Below are 21,904 nucleotides of genomic sequence, written 5' to 3'. Positions count from 1 at the left end.
ACAACACTACTAATCCCTGGAGTGGAATTGGTAAAATATTGTTAACTTTGACCTTTTCAGATATCATCAGGTTTTACGTGCATTCTTTTTTTTTTTTTAGAGAGGAAGGGAGAGGGATAGAGAGTTAGAAACATTGATGAGAGAGAAACATCGATCAGCTGCCTCCTGCACACCCCCCACTGGGGATATGCCCGCAACCAAGGTACATGCCCTGACCGGAATCGAACCTGGGACCCTTGCATCCGCAGGCCAACGCTCTATCCACTGAGCCAAACCGGTTAGGGCACGTGCATTCTTTATTACTGTTATTGTTTATTTATTTAGGTTTCCTACATGTGCAGATTGGTGTGAAAGCACCCCCCATAGGAATATAAAACTCTTGCGTCATCACAGACTCCCTGTGTTACTCCTTAATAGTCCCACTAGTGATCTGTTTTCTATGACTGTAGATTTGTCACTTTGGGTTTCTTATATAAATAGAATCATACAGTATGTAACCCTTTGAGACTGGCTTTTGTTTTGTTTTGTTTTTGTTTTGAGGAGAGAAGCTGCTCAGGGAATGAGGGTGGGGCTGTCAGTCCTTCCTGATGAGCCAGATGACAGGTGTGGGAGAGGGACTTGTTGTTGTTAATCCTCACCAGAGAATATTTTTTCTATTGCTTTTTAGAGAGTAGAAGGGAGGATGGAAGGGGAAAGAGAATGAGAGAGAGAGAAAGGGAGAGAGAGAGAGAGGGAGAGGGAGAAACATTTATGTGAGAGAGACACATTGATTAGTTGCCTCCCACACATGCCCTGACAGGGGCCAGGGATCGAACCTGCAACCTAAGTATGTGCCCTTGACCAGGAATGGAACACATGACCCTTTGGTTTACAGACCAACCAAAGCTCAACCATTTAGCAGCACCGGCCAGGACAAGAATATGGTATTTCTGATTATTGACTTGTGATTGCTCCTTCACATGAGTAAATCTGAGAACCACTGGTCTAGTTTTATAGAAGAAAATAACAATGAGGTCCAAAGAGGGGAAATGACCCAGTCAAGGTGACACAGATAGTTAATGTAAACAAGACCATGAACCTGAGGTACCAGGCCTCCTGCCCAGAGTCCTCTAAGCCTGAAATGAGACTGGCTTTTATCTGCACTCAGCATAATGCCCTTGAGATCATCCATGATGCTGAGTGTATCAAGACTTCATTGCTTCTTGTTGCTAATATTCCATTGTGTGGCTGCACCACAGTTTGTTTCTTCATTCTTCCACGAGAGCACATCTGGGTTGTTTCGTTTGGGGTTGTTATGAAGAGTACATACATATACAGGTTTTCTGTGACCATAAGTTTTTATTTCTCTCGTATAGTTACCCATGATTAGATTGCTGGGTCATAAGATACGTGAATGTTTAACTTTATATTATACTGCCAAACTGTTACCCAAAGTGACTGTACCATTTTGCATTCTCATTATACAACCCACAGATGAGAGATCCAGTTGCTCCACATTCTCCTCTGCATTTGATATTATTAGTTGTTTTCAGTTTAGGTGTGTAGTGGTTTCTCATCATAGTTTTAATTTACATTTCCCTAATGGATGATGATGTTGAACATCATTTCATGTGCCTATTTGCCATTATTATATTCTCTTTGGTAAAGATTCAATCTTTCATTTGATAATTGGATTCTTTTTTCTTCTTCTTACAGTTTAGAGGGCTCTCTGTGTATTCTAGATATAAGTCTCTGTTGTATATGTGACTTACATATACTTTCTCCTAGTCTGTGGGTTATCTTTTCATCCTCTTAACAGGGTTGTTTCAAAGAGCAAAAGTTTTAAATTCTTGATGAAGTCCAGTTTTTCAATATTTTTAAAAAATATTTTATAGATTGTGTCTTTGGTGTCATATATAAGAATCTATTGCCTAATAAGTCTTGGTCCCAAAGATTTTGCCTATTTTTATCTAAACGTTTTATAAGTTTATATCTTACAATATGATCAACTTTAGTTTTAATATTTCTAAACTAGAGGCACTATTTCCAAGTAGTTCTATTAGACCAGTTTTTGACAAACTCAATAGCTAGGAAAATGAGTTTGGAAAATTAATTTCAATGACTTTTCTTGATGAGTATGCAATGAACATTATGCTTAAATGTCTTTCACTCCAAGATACACCACTCCCCAACATAGATTTAAAACTTTAACAGAGAATAATGACTCAGTGCTGTTGAATATTTGCCAAAGTACATATTTGAGAGTAGTACATTAAGATCATGACTTAAAAGCAACTTTTGCCTTTATTTTATGGCTGGTTAATTTACCAGTGTGCTTTCTTGGCTAATTTACTATGAATATATGCGTATGTTTTAATAATTATAATACCCACATGTAATGATTTTCAGTTTTTAACCTAGTATGCTTTAAAAAATGAAAAAAAACATTTCAATTAAAAACATTTTTAAAAACTTAATTTATTTAGAGCAGTTTTAGTTGCACAGCAAAATGAAGCAGAAGGTACAGAGATTTTCCACTTATACTCTGCCCCACACATGTATAGGCTCCACCATTATCAATAGCCCCCTCCAGAGGGTACATTTGCCACAGTTGGTGAACCTGCATTGATACATCATAATCAACTGAAGTTCATAGTTTGTAGTAGGGATCACTCTTGGTGTTGTGCATTCTGTGGGTTTGGACAAATATATAAGGACATGTATTAATCATTATAGTACCATATAGGGTATATTCACTGCTCTGAAAATTCTCTGTGTCCCACCTATTCATCCCTCTCTCCACCACCTCAACTCCTGGCAACCACTAACCGTTTTATGGTCTCTGAAGTTTTGCCTTTTTCAGAATGTTAATATAGTTGGAATAATAGAGGGTTGGGCAATAACAGGTTTACTGTTTATATGGAAAATAATGCAATAATTCATAAATAATAATACAAGAATATACTCTGTGTTTTGTGTACTCACAACTGTAAACTTACTTTTGCCCCACCCTGTATAATATGTAGCCACTCCAGACTGGCTTCTTGCACATAGTAAGATGCACTTACACTTCCTTATTTATTTATGTATTTATTTATTTATTTATGTATGTATTTATGTATGTATGTATTTATTTATTTATTTTTATGGCTTGACAGCTCATTCCTCTTTAGCACTGGAAAATATTCTATTGTCTGGATATACCATATTTTATTTGTTCATTTACTTATTGAAGGACACCTTAGTTGCAACTAAGATCTTTAAAACTTACCTTTATGGGTGAAAATTTCTTTTTCTTTTAAATATATTTTTATTAATTTCAGAGAGGAAGGGAGAGGGAGAAAGAGATAGAAACATTGCTGATGAGAGAGAATCATTGATAGGTTGCCTCCTGCTTGCCCCCTATTGGGGATCGAGCCCGTAACTTCGGCATGTGTCCCGACTGGGAATCGAACTGTGACCACTTGGTTCATAGGTCAATGCTCAACCACTGAGCCACACCAGTCAGGCAGACTCATCTCAGTTTTAGGTTACTGATATCTGAGAACCTCATGTGGTAGGTATTTTTTCAGTCTACCCAGTTTCTTTCTGTAGCACTGAGCACACAGGGGTGACCAATAAATGTTGTTGACAGTCCTGTGACTCACTGTTTATTTTGCTTTCAAGTCTGTTTTTTCAACTTTGTCATTTGCTTTGATTATTTTTTTTTTTTATCTCATCCTTTGATATGACCATTTCTATTGGAGGCTTTCTTTATATTTCCTTTTGTTGATGTTTAACTTTCTTAACTATGCATAAAATAAACATTGCCTATAAGATATTTAGGAAAACCCAGAGACAAGCTGAAATTATAGGGACATTTATAGGGCAGATATGAGAAATTTAATATTTAATTTAAATTTATAGATACATTTTCCTACTTTATCTTAATCTGTGTGGTGGTTCCTTGAGTGTATATATGTATGTAAAAATATATTTATATTTTTCTGTATGTAAAATATACTTCAGTGAAAAATATCAGGGGAAATTTATGTTTTCCTTTCTTTCATAAGAGATTTTCTTCTTTGATAAAAGACAGCCAAAATATAATGGGGATTTGGAAATATTATTACTAAACTTTTGGACTACTTTTAAGATTTGTGATATTTAGTGGTTCTAAGATCTTCCTGAATTTATATGACTTGATTGACGTAAGTAGCAACCTTCAGGCAGTTTCAGAGTTTACAAAGTTCTGTGAAAGTGTATCATTAACTCTAATTGAATACCTAGCATGCATCAGGCATTATGCTAGACCAGTGGTTTTCAGATTCGTCTGCATTTCAGAATCAGTTGGGAAGATTTAAAATATCCCTGCAAGCCAATTAAATCCAAATTTCTGGGAGTGGGTTCTAGGCCTCACTATTTCCTAAAACTCCTCAGGTGAATTCACTATGTAGCCAAGTGTGAGAACCACTGGGCTGGACAATGAATATACATTATCCATTTCACCTCAGTAACCCTGTGAAGCAGGACATACTATCTAATTTTGTGATTGAAGAAATCGTTCCAGAGAGATTAATAACTAATATGTACAGACCCAGATGCAAACCAAGATCTCTAACTCCTTTCTAACCTTTAATTATATCAGTAACCTTGGTGATTAGCATGTCAATTATTTTTTCCTCTTTAATTGCAAATATGTACATATTTTTCTATCACGTTGTGCCTTTCTGGAATGTCTTAATGTTGCCCATGGAAGATAATACTGTACGTATCTAGTGAGCTGGAAATTTTTGTTTTCCCCCTGCCACCCTCCACACCCACCCACAAGAGGAAGGTGGAAACCAAATTATGCATTTATTAACTAAAGCTGTGTGTGTGTGTGTGTGAGAGAGAGAGAGAGAGAGAGAGAAAGAGAGGGCTTAGAAATGCTTAGATGTAAATGGCTTGGATGTAAACTATTAGCCTATCATCTTTTGTAAAATGGGGTATACATATTGTGTAGTTATATCTTCTATTGGTATAGATATGTGCTTAAAAGATATAAGGGAGCACCTTATGTCTTTTTGGGTAAATGACAACAAAATCATAACAAAAGCTTCATGTCCTCATGCTAACCTATCCTGGAACAGATAGTGTTTCAGAGAAATTCTGTTATGTCTCTGGACCTCACTCTACATAATTACTAGGTTCCTAAAAGAAGTAAAAAGGGAAGGTAATGTACTAATCAGAAATACAAAAAATTATATTCATACTATCTGCCTCAAAAAACTTTTCTGGCAGATAAGGTGATATACACTGACAACTATGCCGTAAGACACAAGGTAGCCCAAGGGGCTTTATTTCCTGCCTTTGTTAGTGACTCAGCTACCTCTGAATTCTGTCCACCACACTGTCAGTACCAGAGGGGAAGGCTTGTGTCTTGTCCTTGGCTTTGCTCCATTTCATCCAGCACAGTGTGTTGCGTGTGATAGATCTTCATAGTTAGTTACTGAGCAAAAGGATCTGTGCAAGTGTCCCACTATAAACATAAACAAGATACTGAAAGATTTTAAAGTGGAAGGACTTCGATGTGTAAACAGGAAAGGTTCTTGAAAGAAGAGGCATCCAGACAGGGTTTTCACTCTTGTATTACAAAGAGGATACCTTCTGTGGGCAGGTGATGGCCTGTGCAGAGGGGCTTGAGAGCCTAGCGACAGTAGCAGGAACCTGAAGCTGAAACTGAGGCATCCGGTTTACGTAGAACCCAACTCTGCTAGCTTGCTGGTTGAGGTGGGGATGCAATCAAGGGGTCAGCTGGGGCTCATGCCACTACCGGGGTGGGACCTGCTTCTGAGCTTACTCGTATGGCTATTGGCACCCTTCGGTCCTCACTGGCTGTGGGCTGGACATAGGGCATTTCATAACACTGCTGCTCGTTTCCCTTAGAGTAGGTGAGAGGGTGTCCAAAACTGAGAGCACAGTCTTCTGGGAACCTAATCTCAGAGCTGACATCCCATTACCTTTGCTGCATTCTGTTCACTGGACATGAGTCACTAAATCCAGTCCACACTCCAAGGGAGAGGATTACACAAGAAGTGGGGGTCACTGGGGACCATCCTAGAGGCGGCCTATCACAGAAATATATGTTATTAGCCCACTAAAAATATAATTTAACACATATTTAATAGGTAAAAAATACTAGTAGATTTTTAATATTTTATTAAGTCTACAAAATACAGGGTGTATTTTGCACTTGTAGTGCATCTCAATTCAGATGCTATATTTTCATTAGAAATACTTGATCTGTATTTAGATGCCATAAAATTCATAATGGGAAAATAGCTCCACATACCCAAGTTGTTCCGAATATGTGTGTTTTATATGCCCTGAGTTGGCGCTGACCTCTGGACACCCCGTGAATGAGTCATGTCCATAGTGTCCTGCTCAGATCCTGTAGTCTCCTGGAAGCCAAGTTCCAAATATACTTAAATGTTATTCAGTAATTGAATCAAGTATCAGTTTAAAAATATAACGTACTTTTTCTGCCATCTCAGAGCCTGTGGAGGCCTGCTGGGAACATGACTTCTGTAACGACAAGTATGTCTGGAAGTCTGTGGTCCAAGGCCATTTTTGCTGCTCTAAGTGGGGTCTCCCAAACCAGAGGGAGCACATAGCTCTTCTTAAAATTGAAGGTGTTTACCCTCCAGATGAAACTGAATTCTGTCTAGGCAATAGATGTGCTTATGTGTATAAATCAAAAAAACAACACGGTGACTCCTGGGTGGCAAACCGAACAAAACCAGAGTCATCTGGGGAAAGGTAACTCATGCTCATGGAAACAGTAGCGTGGTTTGTGCCAAATTCCAAAGCAACCTTCCAGCTAAGGCCATTGGACACAGAATCTGTGTAATGCTCTGCCCCTCAAGGATTTAAACTTAATGAAAAGTAAATAAATAAAATGGGTTTGTTCTCCCGAAGAAATAATAAAGTAAAATAAAACTGAAAATATAGTTCCTCAGTTACACTAGTCATGTTTCAAGTGCTCAGTAGCCACGGGGCTGCCACATGGGACAGCAGAGTTCTGGAAGTTTGGCTGCAAAAGGAGTGAGTTAAAACAGTACTTGGAAGGAGCAGGGAGGTGGGAATTAAGATCATAGGAATCTGTGCATTTTGTGTGTGTGAACTGGGGAGAAGGAAAGAAATCTAAGATGATAGAAACATACGGTGTGATCGATTTGGCTTTGGATTAGTGGGCAGATTTGAGTGGCGGTGCAATTGGGGCAATGAACCTGAACTGAAGAATGACTTGTGATAGAGACCTTCTATTCCAGGTGTTCAAATGCAAACCAACTGAGTGTGGGAGAATGAAACCAGAAGCTTTTTAAATTTTTCTTTTGAGTTGTCACTCTATTCATCACTTTTTCCTAGTGTGTGTGCCAAGAGAGGGAAAGGCACTTGGAAGTGGAGCCATTTCCTGCGAGCCCCAGAAGAGACCCTTTCCTGACCAGAAGTGTTCTCAGCATAGGAAGAGCTACCTGGAAACAAGTCCCGTCCATGCCACCCCTTCAACCAAATGTTATCTGTAAATTAGCTCAGCCCCTGTGCCCTGCTCCCAGTCCTAAAATATCTTATTTGAAGGCCTCCACTTTCAGCCTCTAAACAAAATTATTATGCAGAATCTCTGTATGTCAGAGGTGAAAGGGGCCTGGGATCATCTATTCTGATACCTGTATTTTGTAAATGAGGGAATGGAGGACTGAAGTGATTGATTTAAGGTAACTTGAGTGGCCAGTTAGGACACTGCCATGCCTTTTGATTCCCAATACATTGTTTCCAAAAGTCCACCTGGGAAGTAGCTAAGCCTCTGTTGGTGTGAGTGGGCATGTGCGCATTTGGCTTCTGCATTCCTGTGAAAATACTACCAGGGGTTATTTAGACGGCTCTTGTCAAGATTATGGCGAGGGTTTGGTGCCATGTTCTGTGTGCTTTGGGAAAAAATTCTTTGTAAACCCTGATTAAATGCAATGGCAACTGCCTCATGAGATTAAATGTAGAAAAAAAAGAAAAAAGCACCAGCACAGTGCTCAACAGGAGATTCAGTAACTGCTATTTTTTTCCTCCTCTATCACTTGACTTTGTGCATTCATTGTTGTGGTTGTTAGTTTATTTTGTGTGAATGTTTCAGCTCCCAAAGGGACAATGTATGTAATAGTGAAGAAGCTTTAGCATCTGACAACTTAGGTTGAAATGTCCACTCCATCACTTACAGCTAAATCCCTTCACCTCTCTGTGCCTCAGCATCCTCACCTGGAACATGGGGATGCATGGTCGCACTTACCTCACACAATGCTGTGACTTAGGACAATTTTCAACACGTAGTCAGCATTCCTGGTGTTAGCTGTTGTTGTTGATAGTATAATAGTAAAATGGAATAAAAGCCAGTTGTGTTGTGAGTGTCCTTATTGGAACTTTGGAACTCGAAGGCACTAGCATTTAGCACATGTTTAGTGTGATGTGAAGAACGCCCCCTTCCTCTGTATTTGGTGTGTTATGTCAAATGTACTTACTGGAAAGGTGAGTTCCACTTTTACAAGTGAAGATGTAACACAGAATTAGGTTGTTCTTTCCTCACATTAATCATGATCCTCATTGGGCAAGGGAAGCTACAGCCAGGACATCTGACTCTCAAATGGGTTACATGGCCTCGGGGAATTCACTGAACATCTGGGCAAAGGAGGTTTCTTTCCACCCTAGAAGTCAGTCTGTCCCAGTTTAATCCCTAGTCCCACTCCCAACCCCAAATAGGCATAGGATTTAGAATCTTCCTGAGGATTGAATACTTTTACTCGTGTGGGTCTCTTTGGGCTTCATATTCCTTTCATTGGCCACAAAATAGCTTGTGTTACAAAAGTGTTTGATACTCAGCAACCAAGTTCTTAGAGTCATATAATTCTTTTTTTAAAAAGTATATTTTATTGATTTTTTACAGAGAGGAAGGGAGAGGGATAGAGAGTTAGAAACATCAATGAGAGAGAAACATTGATCAGCTGCCTCCTGCACACCTCCCACTGGAGATGTGCCCCCAACCAAGGTACATGCCCTTGACCAGAATCGAACCTGGGACCTTTCAGTCCGCAGGCCAACACTCTATCCACTGAGCCAAACCAGTTAGGACAGAGTTGTATAATTCATGGAATTGATATAACCTTCCCATTCTACCTCCCTCAATTAAATCAACAAACATGTATGCAGTACCCTAACTTGTGCCTGTTGCAGTTCCAGGTGTTAGCAGAGAATGAGGCAAGCCAGGTCCCAGCACTCAGAGAATCTTCATTCTGGAGGCTAAGGGAAAGTAATAAACAAGTAAATAAGCAACCAGGATGGTATCTGATAGTGATAAATGTGAGATCGGGAAAGTAGGGTTATATGAAAGGTGTGCTTAGAGGGGTGACACCTCTTTTGAGTGGTTAGAGAATATCTCTTTGAGGAAGAGATATTTGAGCTGAACTCTGAATGAGCTCAAGGAGCAGACAATTGGAAGATCTGTGGTTAAAGGCATTTTGGGCAAAGGGAACAGCTGGGCAAGTCCCTCAGCTGTGAAAGGACTGGGCCTGTTTGAAGACTGGAAAGAATGCCAGTGTGAATTACGCAAGGAGTTGTAATAGGAGGGGAAGCTCCGAAGTTGGCAGATGCTAGTGGTTTCTTAGACTTTAGCACACATCAGGATCACTTGGAGGCTTGTCAAATGTGGATTGCAGGGCTCTACTCCCAGTGTTTGTGATTATATAGATCAGGGTTAGGGCCTTCGAAGTTGCATTTCTAACAAGTTCCGAGGTGCTGTTCACACTTTGAGAACACCAGGCTAGTTGATCTGTAAGCCAAGGAAAGGAATTTGGGTTTTATTTTCAATGTAATGAGAGGCCAGTGAAGGATCAAAGATATTATCTGATTTACATATGTGTGTGTGTGTATAATTTAATTTTTATTTTATTTTTTTCCATCACCATTTATCCCCTCTTCCACACACCCATCCCCACAATCACCACATTGCTTATTTACATATTTAAAAGAGTACTCTGACTGCTATCAGGAAGACTGGTTAGGAGGCTATTGGAGCCCTCTAAGCTAGAGATGTTGTCTTAACCCCTAGAGTGCCAGGGAGTGTGATCGCGCACGTGCTCCTCCTGTCTTTCACCAAAAGTGCCGGGAGCGCTATTGTGCTCCTCCTGCAGTGTCACTATTAGATGCTAGTAGTTCACTCTTTATGTGGGAAAAAAAAAAAAATTTAAAACCTTAACTCAAAATTCCTTGGCAATTTTAGCATAGTTCCTAGGATATTGGTTGGCACTCAAAGGGTGGTAGCAGAGGAACTGATGAAAAGTACACTGAGTAGGATATGTTTTAGAGTTAAGAATTCACAGGACTTGATAATGTATTGGAACTAGGAGATAGGGAGAAAGAGGAATCAAATCATGCCTAAGACTTTTGCTTGAGGTAACAGGTGGTGTTTAGTGTCATGTCATTGGCAGAGGTGGGAAGGTTACTGGGGGAGTTTTGGATGTGAATAGGCATTGGGAGTGGAGAGGAGAATCAAGAGTTTGGTTTTAAGATACCTATGGGACATACAAATGGAGATAACCATGTGGTTATTGGGCATATAAGACAGACCTCAATAAAGAGGTCAGGGTTGGAGATGTGAATTTGAGAGTCACCAACTTGTAAGTGGTAATTGAAGCCATTGAGTTTGATGAAATCATCTGGGGGTGATGACTGTGGAAGGAGAAGAGAAAGGAGCAGAGAAGGAGCTCTGCAGTGCTCCAGTATTTAGAAATCAGGCAAGGGTATGAGGGCATTAGACACTGAGGAGTGGCAGTGAAGAAAGAAGAAACTGTGTTGCCACACAAAGAAGTAGAGGGAAGAGAATCCCAAGCAGAGGGTTTGGGCAGCTGTTAAATGTGTCATTGGAACTTGGGCACTTACTCAAATGTGCCCAAGATTAGACAGATAATCTTCTATTACATTGGGATACACAGGTGATTGGAGACCTTGACAAGAGAAATGTCTGTCAAGAGTCATATAATGCCTTGGGCCTCTCCTTGTTGCCTTTCATTTTTGCTTATCTTTTAAAGTCACTGGATATACTAGTATTCACCCTGGTTTGATTTTAGGCTCTTGATTGCATTCCCTCAAGCACATAGCATAATGTTATGCCCACAATTGGAACAAATTTTGTTTAATAAATTTTCTCTTGTTTGGTTTAATGAGAGAGATAGAGAAAGATTAAGCAATTGTTTTTGAGAAACTAGTCTTTACTTTACAGTTGAAATGCATAGATTAGGGGCCATCAAAACATGGCCAATTATGTAGAAGAACTGCCTCATGGACAATTATCACAAGGCAGCTTCTGTTAGATAGTCTTCTATACTGAAAGAAGGTGGCTGTTAGATTTCCTTTTGGTCATTAAAATGGAATACTTTTTATGTCCATTTTTGTTTTGTTTTGTTTTGTTTTGTTAATCCTTACCTGAAGATATTTTTTCCATTGCTTTTCAGAGAGAGTAGAAGTGGGGGCGGGGGGATATTTTTTCCATTGCTTTTCAGAGAGAGTAGAAGTGTGGGGGCGGGGGGAGAAAAACATCAATGTGAAAGACACATTGATTGGGGTGAGGAGCAAACCCACAACCCAGGTACATACCGTTGACCAGGAATGGAATCTGAGACCCTTGGGTGCACAGTTCAATGCTCTAACCACTGAGTATACTGGCCAGGGCAAAATGCCCATTGTTTTAACACTTATAATTCCATTCTTACATTTTGTATCTAATATTGAAGCTGTATTTTTATATAGTACTTCTCTGAGTGAATCTCTAAGAATACTATATAAATACAGCAAACACATGAGATGCCATTGGACTATAGCGGCTCATTAAGGATATAATTATAACTCATGTAATTTAAAACTTTTTTTCTCAAACTAAGAAGGGGTGACTTAAATATATTTCTATTACTTTATTCCCTCTTTTCATTTAAGATGTTAATATTGACAGGATGGAGTAATGATTACCATGGACAAATGATTTTTGAAGAGTTTTGTAAATCAAATAATAAAAAGACCAATCAGTAGTAATAGCAGGATTCCAATTGAATTCTGCATTGAAATTAAGTTTTGATATTTTTAGTGTATTATTGTGTAATGTGAAATTATACCTTATTTTTCATTATGGAAATTGAATGTAATACTGAGATAATTTTAATCAATAAAGCAATGACTTATTTAAGCAATAATTACTATGGATGTATTTGAGAGTTGAGAATTCACAGGACTTGATAATGTATTGGAACTAGGAGATAGTTCCAATATTTTTAAGGCTTGATTAAAGAATTTTTGTTCTGACCTAGAGAAATTTTCTGTCTCGAGTATCTTTTCAGTGTAACCTCTCTACCCACCCTTGTGTGAAATTTGCTATTGTTTATTGTTAAAGATAGGAGCCTCTGAGGAGTAGAAACTGATAGTCAGACCAGGCCACTGGGAAAGAAGAGTTTATGTGAAAATCCCTTGGGTAAGAGAACTCGCTCAAACATTCTTGTTTAAAAGAGTACAGGGACTTTAATGGCCGTTACTGTGACTTTAAAATATTAGTGAAAACAAGTATTGTTAAGCAGTATAATTTAAGAATTATTGCATGTTGATGTGTTACCTTTTTTTTTTTTACTTTCTTACAATTAGATTAGATTATAACTTTTGATTATTTTCAGCATATCTTTGACTTTGGGTGACATTTAATTTTGTTATTGCTTCAAAGTATAATCAAGAATATTGGAAGAGCCCTAACCGGTTTGGCTCAGTGGATAGAGCGTCGGCCTGCAGATGCAAGGGCCCCAGGTTCGATTCCGGTCAAGGGCATGTACCTTGGTTGCGGGCATATCCCCAGTGGGGCGTGTGCAGGAGGCAGCTGATCAATGTTTCTCTCTCATCGATGTTTCTAACTCTCTATCCCTCTCCCTTCCTCTCTGTAAAAAATCAATAAAATATATTTTAAAAAAAAAGAATATTGGAAGAAATGTCAGTAGATCAATCTTAAAATCCTCATTGGTGAATATTTCCAATAAGTTAACAAAATCTAAAGCTACTTAGGACTCAGGCCAAATCCAGGCCTCTACCTGGTATTCTTTTCACTAGTCTATGCTATGTAGTCAGCAAACTTTAACTAGCTAGCCACATTCCTAACTTTCATATAAATAGATCACAGTTGGGAACCAACATATAATTGATCCTACAGGGCTCTGCTTGTCTAAATTCTACTTTTCTTTCAAGAGCTGAGTCATACATTTCTTCTCTTTGAAATATACCTTGATACCTGCCTCCACACTCCCACAGAGCTAGTTTGAGCTTGCTCTCATTGCTCTGAATTTTCAGGATTACCCATTCTTTGCTTTGTATTCATTATTTAATTACTTACACATTACATCTTCCCCATGATTTCTAGTTCATTGTGGAAGGATCTTGGTCTGATTCGAATATGCTTTCTAATTTTTAAGACCCAGGGTAACAAATGTTTTATTATTTCAAGTAATGCTAGGGAACATTAAAGATGTTCTTAACAGAAGTTCTATGTAAATAATATTTCAACTAGTGCTTTGTTCTGCTGTGTTTTTTTTTTTAAGTAGACTTAACTTTAGTAATTAGAGATGGGTTTTCATCACAGATTCAAAGAACCTTAGGAAATAAGACAGTCCCACATACACAGAACATTAAAACTGTGAGTCAGAGTAGTTCATTGCAGTGTGCCTTAGACAGGGAAGACAGTCCAAGAAATCGTGACTCAATCTGGACCTATAAAGGCAGAGAGGATGGGGAGGGCATTTAGGTGCAGACCAGGATGAGCAACACTTGGAGCTGGGAAGGTGCCTGGAATGATGAAAGCAGGCTATAGGAAGGCCATGGTGACAGGAGGAGGTACCTGTCAGACCTTCCTTCACAGCCATCCTTTTGAAAGCCAAGTTCACTGTGGACAGAGTTGTTCCTGATGCTCCGCCTCCCTGCCTGTGCAGCGGGGCTTCTCTCCTGGCTTTTGCTAGGAACTCTTTCAAAGCACTAAACTTCCCAGTTATCCCATGCTAATAAATCCAGTATGTATTTTTTAAAATATGTTTTGATTGATTTCAGAGAGGAAGGGAGAGGGAGAGATAGAAACATCAATGATCAGCTGCCTCCATCTTGCCCCCTACTGGGGATCAAGCCTAAAACCTGGGCATGTGCCCTGACCGGAAATCAAACTGTGACCTCCTGGTTCATAGGTCAACGCTCAATCACTGAGCCATGCCAGTTGGCTCAGTATATATTTTTTAATACTTATCTTTTTAAAAAAATAGAATCAATTATTTTAAAAGTCCAATACAAGTAATCCTGATATAAAAATTCATTTTCTTCCTTGGTGGTAAGAACTTTTTTCCTTCTCAATTATATGCCTAAGTATCTCATCTTTTGTGGATAGTATTCATTGAGTTCATTCATTCAGTAAATATGAGTGGCTACTATGTGGCAGGCGTCGTTCCACGTTTGCAAACATGTGACACCAGGTAGTAGAGACAAGTCCCTACTCTTTAATGGAAGGAGATAAACCAGGATGTTCCTTGCTGATAAGCCCTAAGGCAAAAAGTAAAGCCCATAAATAGAGGTGTTATCTTAAGGTCAAGAAGAAACCTTGTAGAGGGTCCTGAATCAGGAATGTTCTAGGTGATTTCAAGGAAAAGGTAAGAGTCATAAGATTGGAGTGCAGTGAGCCTAGGGAGAATGTGGGAGCGAGAAGACTGGAGAGGACAGTCCTGTACACATGACAGGACTCTAGATGCTGTTCTGGGTGAGGTCTGAAGACTTGGGAGGGTGTGAGAAGTGCAGTGATCTGACTTCTACTTTAAAAGAATCACTCCAGCTGCTGGACTGGGACATGGAGAACAGAGTGCAATGTTACAACATTGGGAGCAGGGGGGCTTAGCAGCTTGAACAGAGGTGTTTGGTGAACAAGGCAGTTGGTGGATTCTGGATCTATTTATGATACAGTAAAGAACTGGAGAAATTTATCCATGGATTTTGTTGCATGTGTATGAAAGAGGCTATTTTTGGCTCAAGCAACTGAAAGCATTGTGACTTACTGAGATGGGAAGACTTGGAGCGGAAAAGATTTGGTTTGGAGAATCTGGGAAGAGGAATTGGAAGTTAAATTAAGTTGGAGACTCATTAGTCATCTGAGTCCCTTTACTTTCCTCTGCCTGAAATATCAGTTATTTCTTATCTTTTCCTGTGTTTCTATTCAGTCCCCCAAACTCAACTGTTCCCCATCTGTAAAACATTTCTGGGTACTTAAGAAAGTTTCTCTTCCTATGAGCTTTAGCAGTACCATTTGCATACCTTCTTTTATGAGAGCAGACATCAAACTTTATTGTAATTTTATACATATCTGACCGTCCTTTTGGATCACAAACCCTTTAGGGGTAGGATCTGGGTCATATTCTACTGGAAAGGGGACCTGGTCCTTAGTGTGTCTGCCTAGGGACAGGCTGGTAGTGTGTGGATTCTTAACTTTGTGCAGGAAAAACTTCACAGCACAAATCCAGGTGAATTTTAGAGGACGTTTATTAACACTGGGGACAGTGAAACAAGAAAGGGCCTAGGGCAGTGGTTCTCAACCTTCCTACTGCCGCGACCCTTTAATACAGTTCCTCATGATGTGGTGATCCCCAATTTCATTCTTACAAATTGAACATAATTAAAACATAGTGATTAATCACAAAACAATATGTAATTATATATGTGTTTTCCGATGGTCTTAGGCGACCCCTGTGAAAGGGTTGTTCGACCCCCAAAGAGGTCGCGACCCACAGGTTGAGAACCGCTGGCCTAGGGTAACAGGAGAGGGACTAGGCAAGGAAATGAGCTTAGGCTGAGCTGCTTTGGCTCACTAAGAAGTCAGAGAAAAGGGGGCCTTGGGACAGGTCCAGGGGGTTAGGGAAGATAGGATTTACTAGGTGGCTGCAAACTGCTTGTTGAATTATGTGTCTCAGTTTCCCTATTCTCTTGCCAAGGAATCTTCCTAGCTTCTTACTATCCTGCCTCAATATTGACTTTACATCCCCAGTGCTTAGCTGAGTCTGCCACATGATTGTGACAAGATAAATGTTTGCGAATATGTGAATGGTCAAAGTCTGCAGATTAAAAATGTTTTGAAATTGGTTCAAGTTTTTCTTCCTATAGATTTTATGAACTTATTCTATTTATTGTAACACTTTTAAATATTTATTTCAAATCTTTTCTAAAGTTCAATATATCTTTCAATTATACTCCAAGGCCTATTATTTTAGAAAATTAATAGATGTAGGAACCTCACTTCCGTTTTTTTTCATGATGCTGAGTGCGTAAAGGTGGTTGTATTTGTGAGACCTTAAATTTTGAAAATACTGAAGAGTTGGATGTTATGTAGTTACTAACAAAGAAGCCCTTTTACTTGTTTGATTTGTATTGTTGCCTAGAAAATGGGGAGTGAGAGGAATTAAAATTTTATATTTTTCCTGAATGGAAAGCAGTAGTAGTTGTTTTTCCAAAAGCAATCAGCCTTTTATAAAGGTAACATTTTCAAAAACTCTAACTTGCAGTACTTTAAAAAGTATATGTGTCATTACTTATAGTTATTTTATATTTATATTTCACTTTTTCAACCCATCAAATCATTGAATTGGCCCATGTGAATTTTTTCATGATATATACTACCTATTTCTGTTGTAAATCTGTTAAAGGCTTATTCTAGTAAGTGGCACTGAAATATATTTACTCAAATAATTATTTGTAATATTTTTCATTGAAACAGCAATATAATTTATCAAATAACCAATCAGACTTTATTGGTTATTGCTAAGTGCAGTGGGAAATACAACATGTTTTTGTTTTTTTCTTCTAAGGAGTTGTAAATGTAGGTAGAGAAATGAAACTGGTACCCAGAAAAATATGTTACACATATGGAATCCGTTATATGCAATCTATAGGGAGAGACTGTGTAAGGGGCAGGAGGGAGAGGGTTTCAGCTGGACTTCAAAGGCTAGGTAGTGTTTATCTGGATAGAGAGGTAGAAGACACAATTGGAAACAAATAGAATGAAAGGCACAAAGTTAAGAGCTATTATGAGTATGTGATGGAGATACTGATCTCCACCCAGAGACAGTATAATTTATCTCATCAAAGAAAATGGTATACTTTTGCTTTGCTATAGTAAGCACACATTAATTGAGTTAATGGAGGCAAATATCAATCTCCTCATTATTATTTTGTTTCTTTTTATTACCAAGTAATATAGGCAGATTGTTGAGAACAACAACAAAAAAGTGCTGACAAAAAAGGCAAAAAAAAAAAATCCTTATTTTCATTATTCTTATTAAACTAACAGTTAACATTTTGGTGCATTTTTTTTCTAGATGTGAAAAACATATATGCACACACATTTTGTGTTTTTATTAAATTAGATCACATTAGAAATTTACTTTGAAAATACATATATTTCATTTTCTGCCATTGTTTTTATTTTAGGAGAAAACCAAAAGCCAAGGCACCCCTTCCTCCAGCTGAGACCAAAAACCTTGATGCCTCTCCAGTTGATGATGCCGTAGAATCCTTTGCTTTCGTCATGGAACAGAAAGAAAGTATGATAGATAAAGACATTGAACTCACAGTGGTTCTACCTGGGGACATTATCAAATCTACAACTGTTCATGGCAGGTATGCTGGAGCTAGTGAAATGCCAGGACTTCCTTTCTGCTGTCATTCAAACCCTCTGCTGTATATTTCTTGATTTTTTTTCTTTGACAAAATACTTCATCACTCAGTTTGGTTATTTAAAAAATGCTAAAAGGTATTATCTTTTTTCTAACAATGTTTGGTATCAGTACTATGAATTCCACCATCCCAGTCAACTGACTCTTAAAATTTTGAACTATTTTATAGTTGTTAGTCATTTACTATGTTTTTAAAAAAATAGCCTTTCCCAGAGGAACAGTTCTCAGTTGTATTGATTTTCTAAGTTAGACTTAGAAAAGCAAGCCAGTGACCCATAAAAAAACCCTTTCTCTTCCTCTCCAAATTATGCTTTTTCTTTTAAGCTATTTCCCTGAATTTGATTTTGCAGAAGTTACTAACTACTCTTAAAATGCAATGATCTCCTATTTATCAAAACAGATAAATCTATCTGTGAAACAAGCAGTATTTTTTATACCACTGAATGGCTAATTAATTTCCTAAAACTGTGGATAAATTTGCTAGCCATATAAAACTAAACTGTAACCCAGCAAGAAGTGAAGATGTGATTTAGGAAACTGACATTTTTAATACCTATATAATAGTTGGAAAAATGGAATAAAACCAAGTGTAATTTTCCATTTCATTTTCAAGTGGAAAGTTACGTGAGTTGTATGCTTGGTCTTGTTCCACCTTTCACCTTTAACCACCGTTTGTTATCAGGAATCCTGTTTTAGAAATTTAAGCAGTTTTGATCTCAGTAGTGTGTGTGTGTGTGTGTGTGTGTGTGTGTGTGTGTGTGTGTGTCTGTGTGTGTGTGTCTGTGGACCAAAAGAATAAGTAAGCAACATATTGGGCATTGCATTCTTACAATGTGGTTTTATCTAGATGAAACTCATTCAATAGAGCCTTAATCTTAAAATTTATCATCAAGGCTATGCATAACTTTACAAATTATTGAAAGTACATGAAAATAGAAAAGTTCAGCATAGGCAAACAATACTCTGTTGAGTATTAAATTCTCATTAAATGTAAGTAAGTTGCATTTTGCCAATTATTTTGTATTATAAACAGTTTGGGAGATCACACATTGAACCATATTTAGGAGGTTGAAAAACCTGTGACTTCTACCTCAGATGCAGGTGATCACCCACAGGTTGAGCCTCTTCTGGGTGGGAAGGTGTCCTGCAAGTTAGAGACAATGGCCATCATCTTCAATTCTTGAAACAATACCATTACCCTGGTTTTAAAATAATGACAATGGATGTGGCTGGGGATAATAAAGGCAATTCCTCTTTTTTTTTTTCTTCTGAATTTAAAGTAAGTTTTAAAAAGTCAGCATTTTTCTTGGTTCTTCACTGATGCTGACAGGTAACGATAGTTTCATTATCAGCATTCCAAAATTTCTTCCCGGATGCACCTCTCAGGTGTTTATTTATTTATTTATTTATTTGTTTGTTTGTTTATTTATTTATTTTTTCAGGTGTTTATTTTGTCATCTTCTCTGCTATCAGTCTTCTGCATTCTTTAGATTTTTTTTTTAAAGTTCAGTGACTTTAGTATTAGAATCATGGTTTTCCTCTCTCTCCTGTCTATCATTATAATTATTGTAGCCTTTTCCACATGCTACCCTAAGCCAACTTTTCTTCTGTTTCCTTAAGTCTGAGTATCTACACCCATAGTCCACCACCCCTCCCCCAGGATGGTGGTATTTCAACATGGAAAGCTGTCCCATTACTGAGATCTTAGGGTCCCTCTTTGAACACAACCTTTTTGACATCTAGCTTATCCACTTCTCTTTCTTAGTTATTTGTTCTTCATCCTCCTTATTTAGTCTAATATATGACTGCTTTTCAGGTTGCTGCATTTTCTTCATATTTAACTTGGATTCTGCAATAGTCATTTCCATTACCTTTGTGTTTACAGGGGCTGTAGATTTTCCTCTCTTTTCTCATCTTCCAGCAGGTTTGCCTTCCCGGTCCCTAAATCTGAGTACTTTCCATCAATCAGCTTTTTATTTCTGGGCTGCCAACTCTTGTTGAATTGCCTCAGTTTTCTTATCTATAAAAATGTTTTATAACTGAGTCATTAGGATTAAATGAAATACTATCAGTGCCTGGCACATACTGGCTTCTTTTATTTTCTATTGAGAACTTTTTTCCTTAACCCTGAGCTCTCTCTGTTTACCCTCCACCCTCAGATTATTCTAACCACCCCTCTGTTTGTGGCACTATCCTTCGTTGTTGTTTGTTGTTAATCCTCACCTGAGGATATTTTCCATGGATTTTTTAGAGAGAGTGAAAGGGAGGGGGAGTGACACAGAGAGAGAAACATCAATGTGAGAGAGACACATCGATTGATGATTGGTTGCCTCCTGCATGCACCCCAACCTGTGCAAGGGATCTAACCTGCAACTGACCAGAATCGAACCTGAGACCCTTCAGTCCTCGGGCCAATGCTCTATCCACTGAGCCAAACCAGTTAGGGCTGTGGCACTATCTTTGATATTAAACACACACACACACACACACACACACACACACACACACACACACACACACACACACAGTGCAGGGATAGCAATTCAATACCAAATTAAGGAAGTGTAAACCTCATTGTCTCTTCCAAAATGAAATAGGCTTTTCTTTCACTACTCCCCTTTAAATATCTTGAACTTCAGCCTCATGACCCTTGTTTTACAGATACTCTATGTTTTCCACCTGCACGCCTTTTTGAAAGTTTTTTCATGTGGAGTACTGTACCACCCACATTTTTTTCCAGTTAGTTTATATAACTTTTATATAAAGGCTCTCTGATCTCCCCAGATTGAACTGTTACCTATGACTTTCAAACTATTTTGACACTTTATATACTATTGATGGTGATCATATATTGTTCTATGCTGTAATTAATATATGTGTCATATCTTCTTGACTAAACCATAAGATACATGTGGACAACATTACTTTTCTTCATAGTGCTTAGCACATATTTATGCAATGTAATTGCCATTTAATAAATTCATTAAAATGATTATTGTTTCCCTAATCCTTTATATGGAGACAGAGGTAGCAACTTAAATGGTATGCCTTGAAGAGATAGTTAGATGGGCCCTGGTTGCTTTCTCAGGTTCTTCTCACAAAGACATTTTCTCCAAGTAGAGATCAAGGCAAGAATACCCCAAATGAAAATGCCCCAAATGCTGATTGCTTTTTAAATTTTGTTTAAGGTTGCAAATGTTTTCTGAGAGTAGAATTTGTTTCATATCAGTGTTTTCTTTTGAATATTTTTTAAATTGCAGTTGATATACAATGTTATATTAGTTTCAGGTGTAAAACCCTGTGATTAGCCATTTATATAAAAGTGTGGAACACAACGAATTTGCGTGTCATCCTTGTGCAGCAGACATGTTAATCTTTGCATTATTCAAATTTTAGTATGTGTTCTGCCAAAGTGAGCACCATATCAGTGTTCTTAAGAGGGGGTTTGATTTAGAGACTTTGTTCCTAATCTATAATAATAAAAGTGTAATATGCTAATTAGACCGGACAGCCGAACGACCTTCCAGAAGTCATTCTGGATGTCCTACCAGACGAAGCCGCAGTGGTGGGGACCAAGGCAGAGTGGTTAGGGGTGATCAGACAGGCAGGCGAACAATTAAGGGTGATCAGGCAGGCAAGCAGGTGAGCGGTTAGGAGCCAGTGGTCCCAGATTGCAAGAGGGATGTCAGACTGAGGGACTCCCCTACCACTGTGCATGAATTTTGTGCACCAGGCCTCTAGTAGTTTCTTAATTCAGGAATGACAACTTGTAGATGCTATGACTAATTTTTTAATATTGTTTATTATTACAAGTGGTTGTGTGAGTTAGAATATTTTAGGAGTTTGATTCTGGATTTCTTGGGGGTATTCTAGATACTTTAGAGTGTGATTTGGGATATTTTAAGACTTTGATTTGGGGTATCTTGAATATTGCAGCTACTGCTGGCCCATTGTTTGGAAAAAAATACCCTCAATATTGAGTGATGACAACAACAAAAATGCTCAAATAGATAAATATAGTCTATTTCTGAAAAAAAAATGTTAGCTATCTAATATGAAGCCCCATGACATAGATTATAATTTAAATTTCTTCCTGGCTTTGTTACTATAAATGGAAAAGGAAACATTTCAACAGTATGATGCAG

The 21,904-nt window shown here is 38.2% G+C and overlaps 1 protein-coding gene and 1 pseudogene across 12 annotated transcripts in view; both read left to right on the top strand.

Moving 5' to 3' along the window:
* COBLL1 (cordon-bleu WH2 repeat protein-like 1) overlaps window positions 1-21,904 on the top strand; it is a 147,846-nt gene that overhangs the window by 67,803 nt on the left and 58,139 nt on the right. For 8 of the 12 annotated variants that reach the window (XM_005859385.2, XM_014534152.1, XM_014534146.1 and 5 more), the window contains exons 1-3: window positions 6,979-7,044; window positions 7,369-7,522; window positions 17,515-17,703. In XM_005859385.2, coding sequence (XP_005859447.1) covers window position 7,044; window positions 7,369-7,522; window positions 17,515-17,703 — 344 coding nt within the window. In that variant the 5' untranslated portion in view covers window positions 6,979-7,043. Of the gene's footprint in view, window positions 1-6,978; window positions 7,045-7,368; window positions 7,523-7,665; window positions 7,716-17,514; window positions 17,704-21,904 lie in introns of those variants that run through there. The other 4 variants (XM_014534148.1, XM_014534147.1, XM_014534149.1 and 1 more) reach the window with 3 other exon arrangements.
* On the top strand, window positions 6,507-6,894 carry LOC102256143 (annotated as a pseudogene).

Source organism: Myotis brandtii, unplaced genomic scaffold (assembly GCF_000412655.1).
Source record: "Myotis brandtii unplaced genomic scaffold, ASM41265v1 scaffold125, whole genome shotgun sequence".
NCBI classification, from domain to species: Eukaryota; Metazoa; Chordata; class Mammalia; order Chiroptera; family Vespertilionidae; genus Myotis; species Myotis brandtii.
This window is presented reverse-complemented; position numbering and strand designations above follow the sequence as displayed.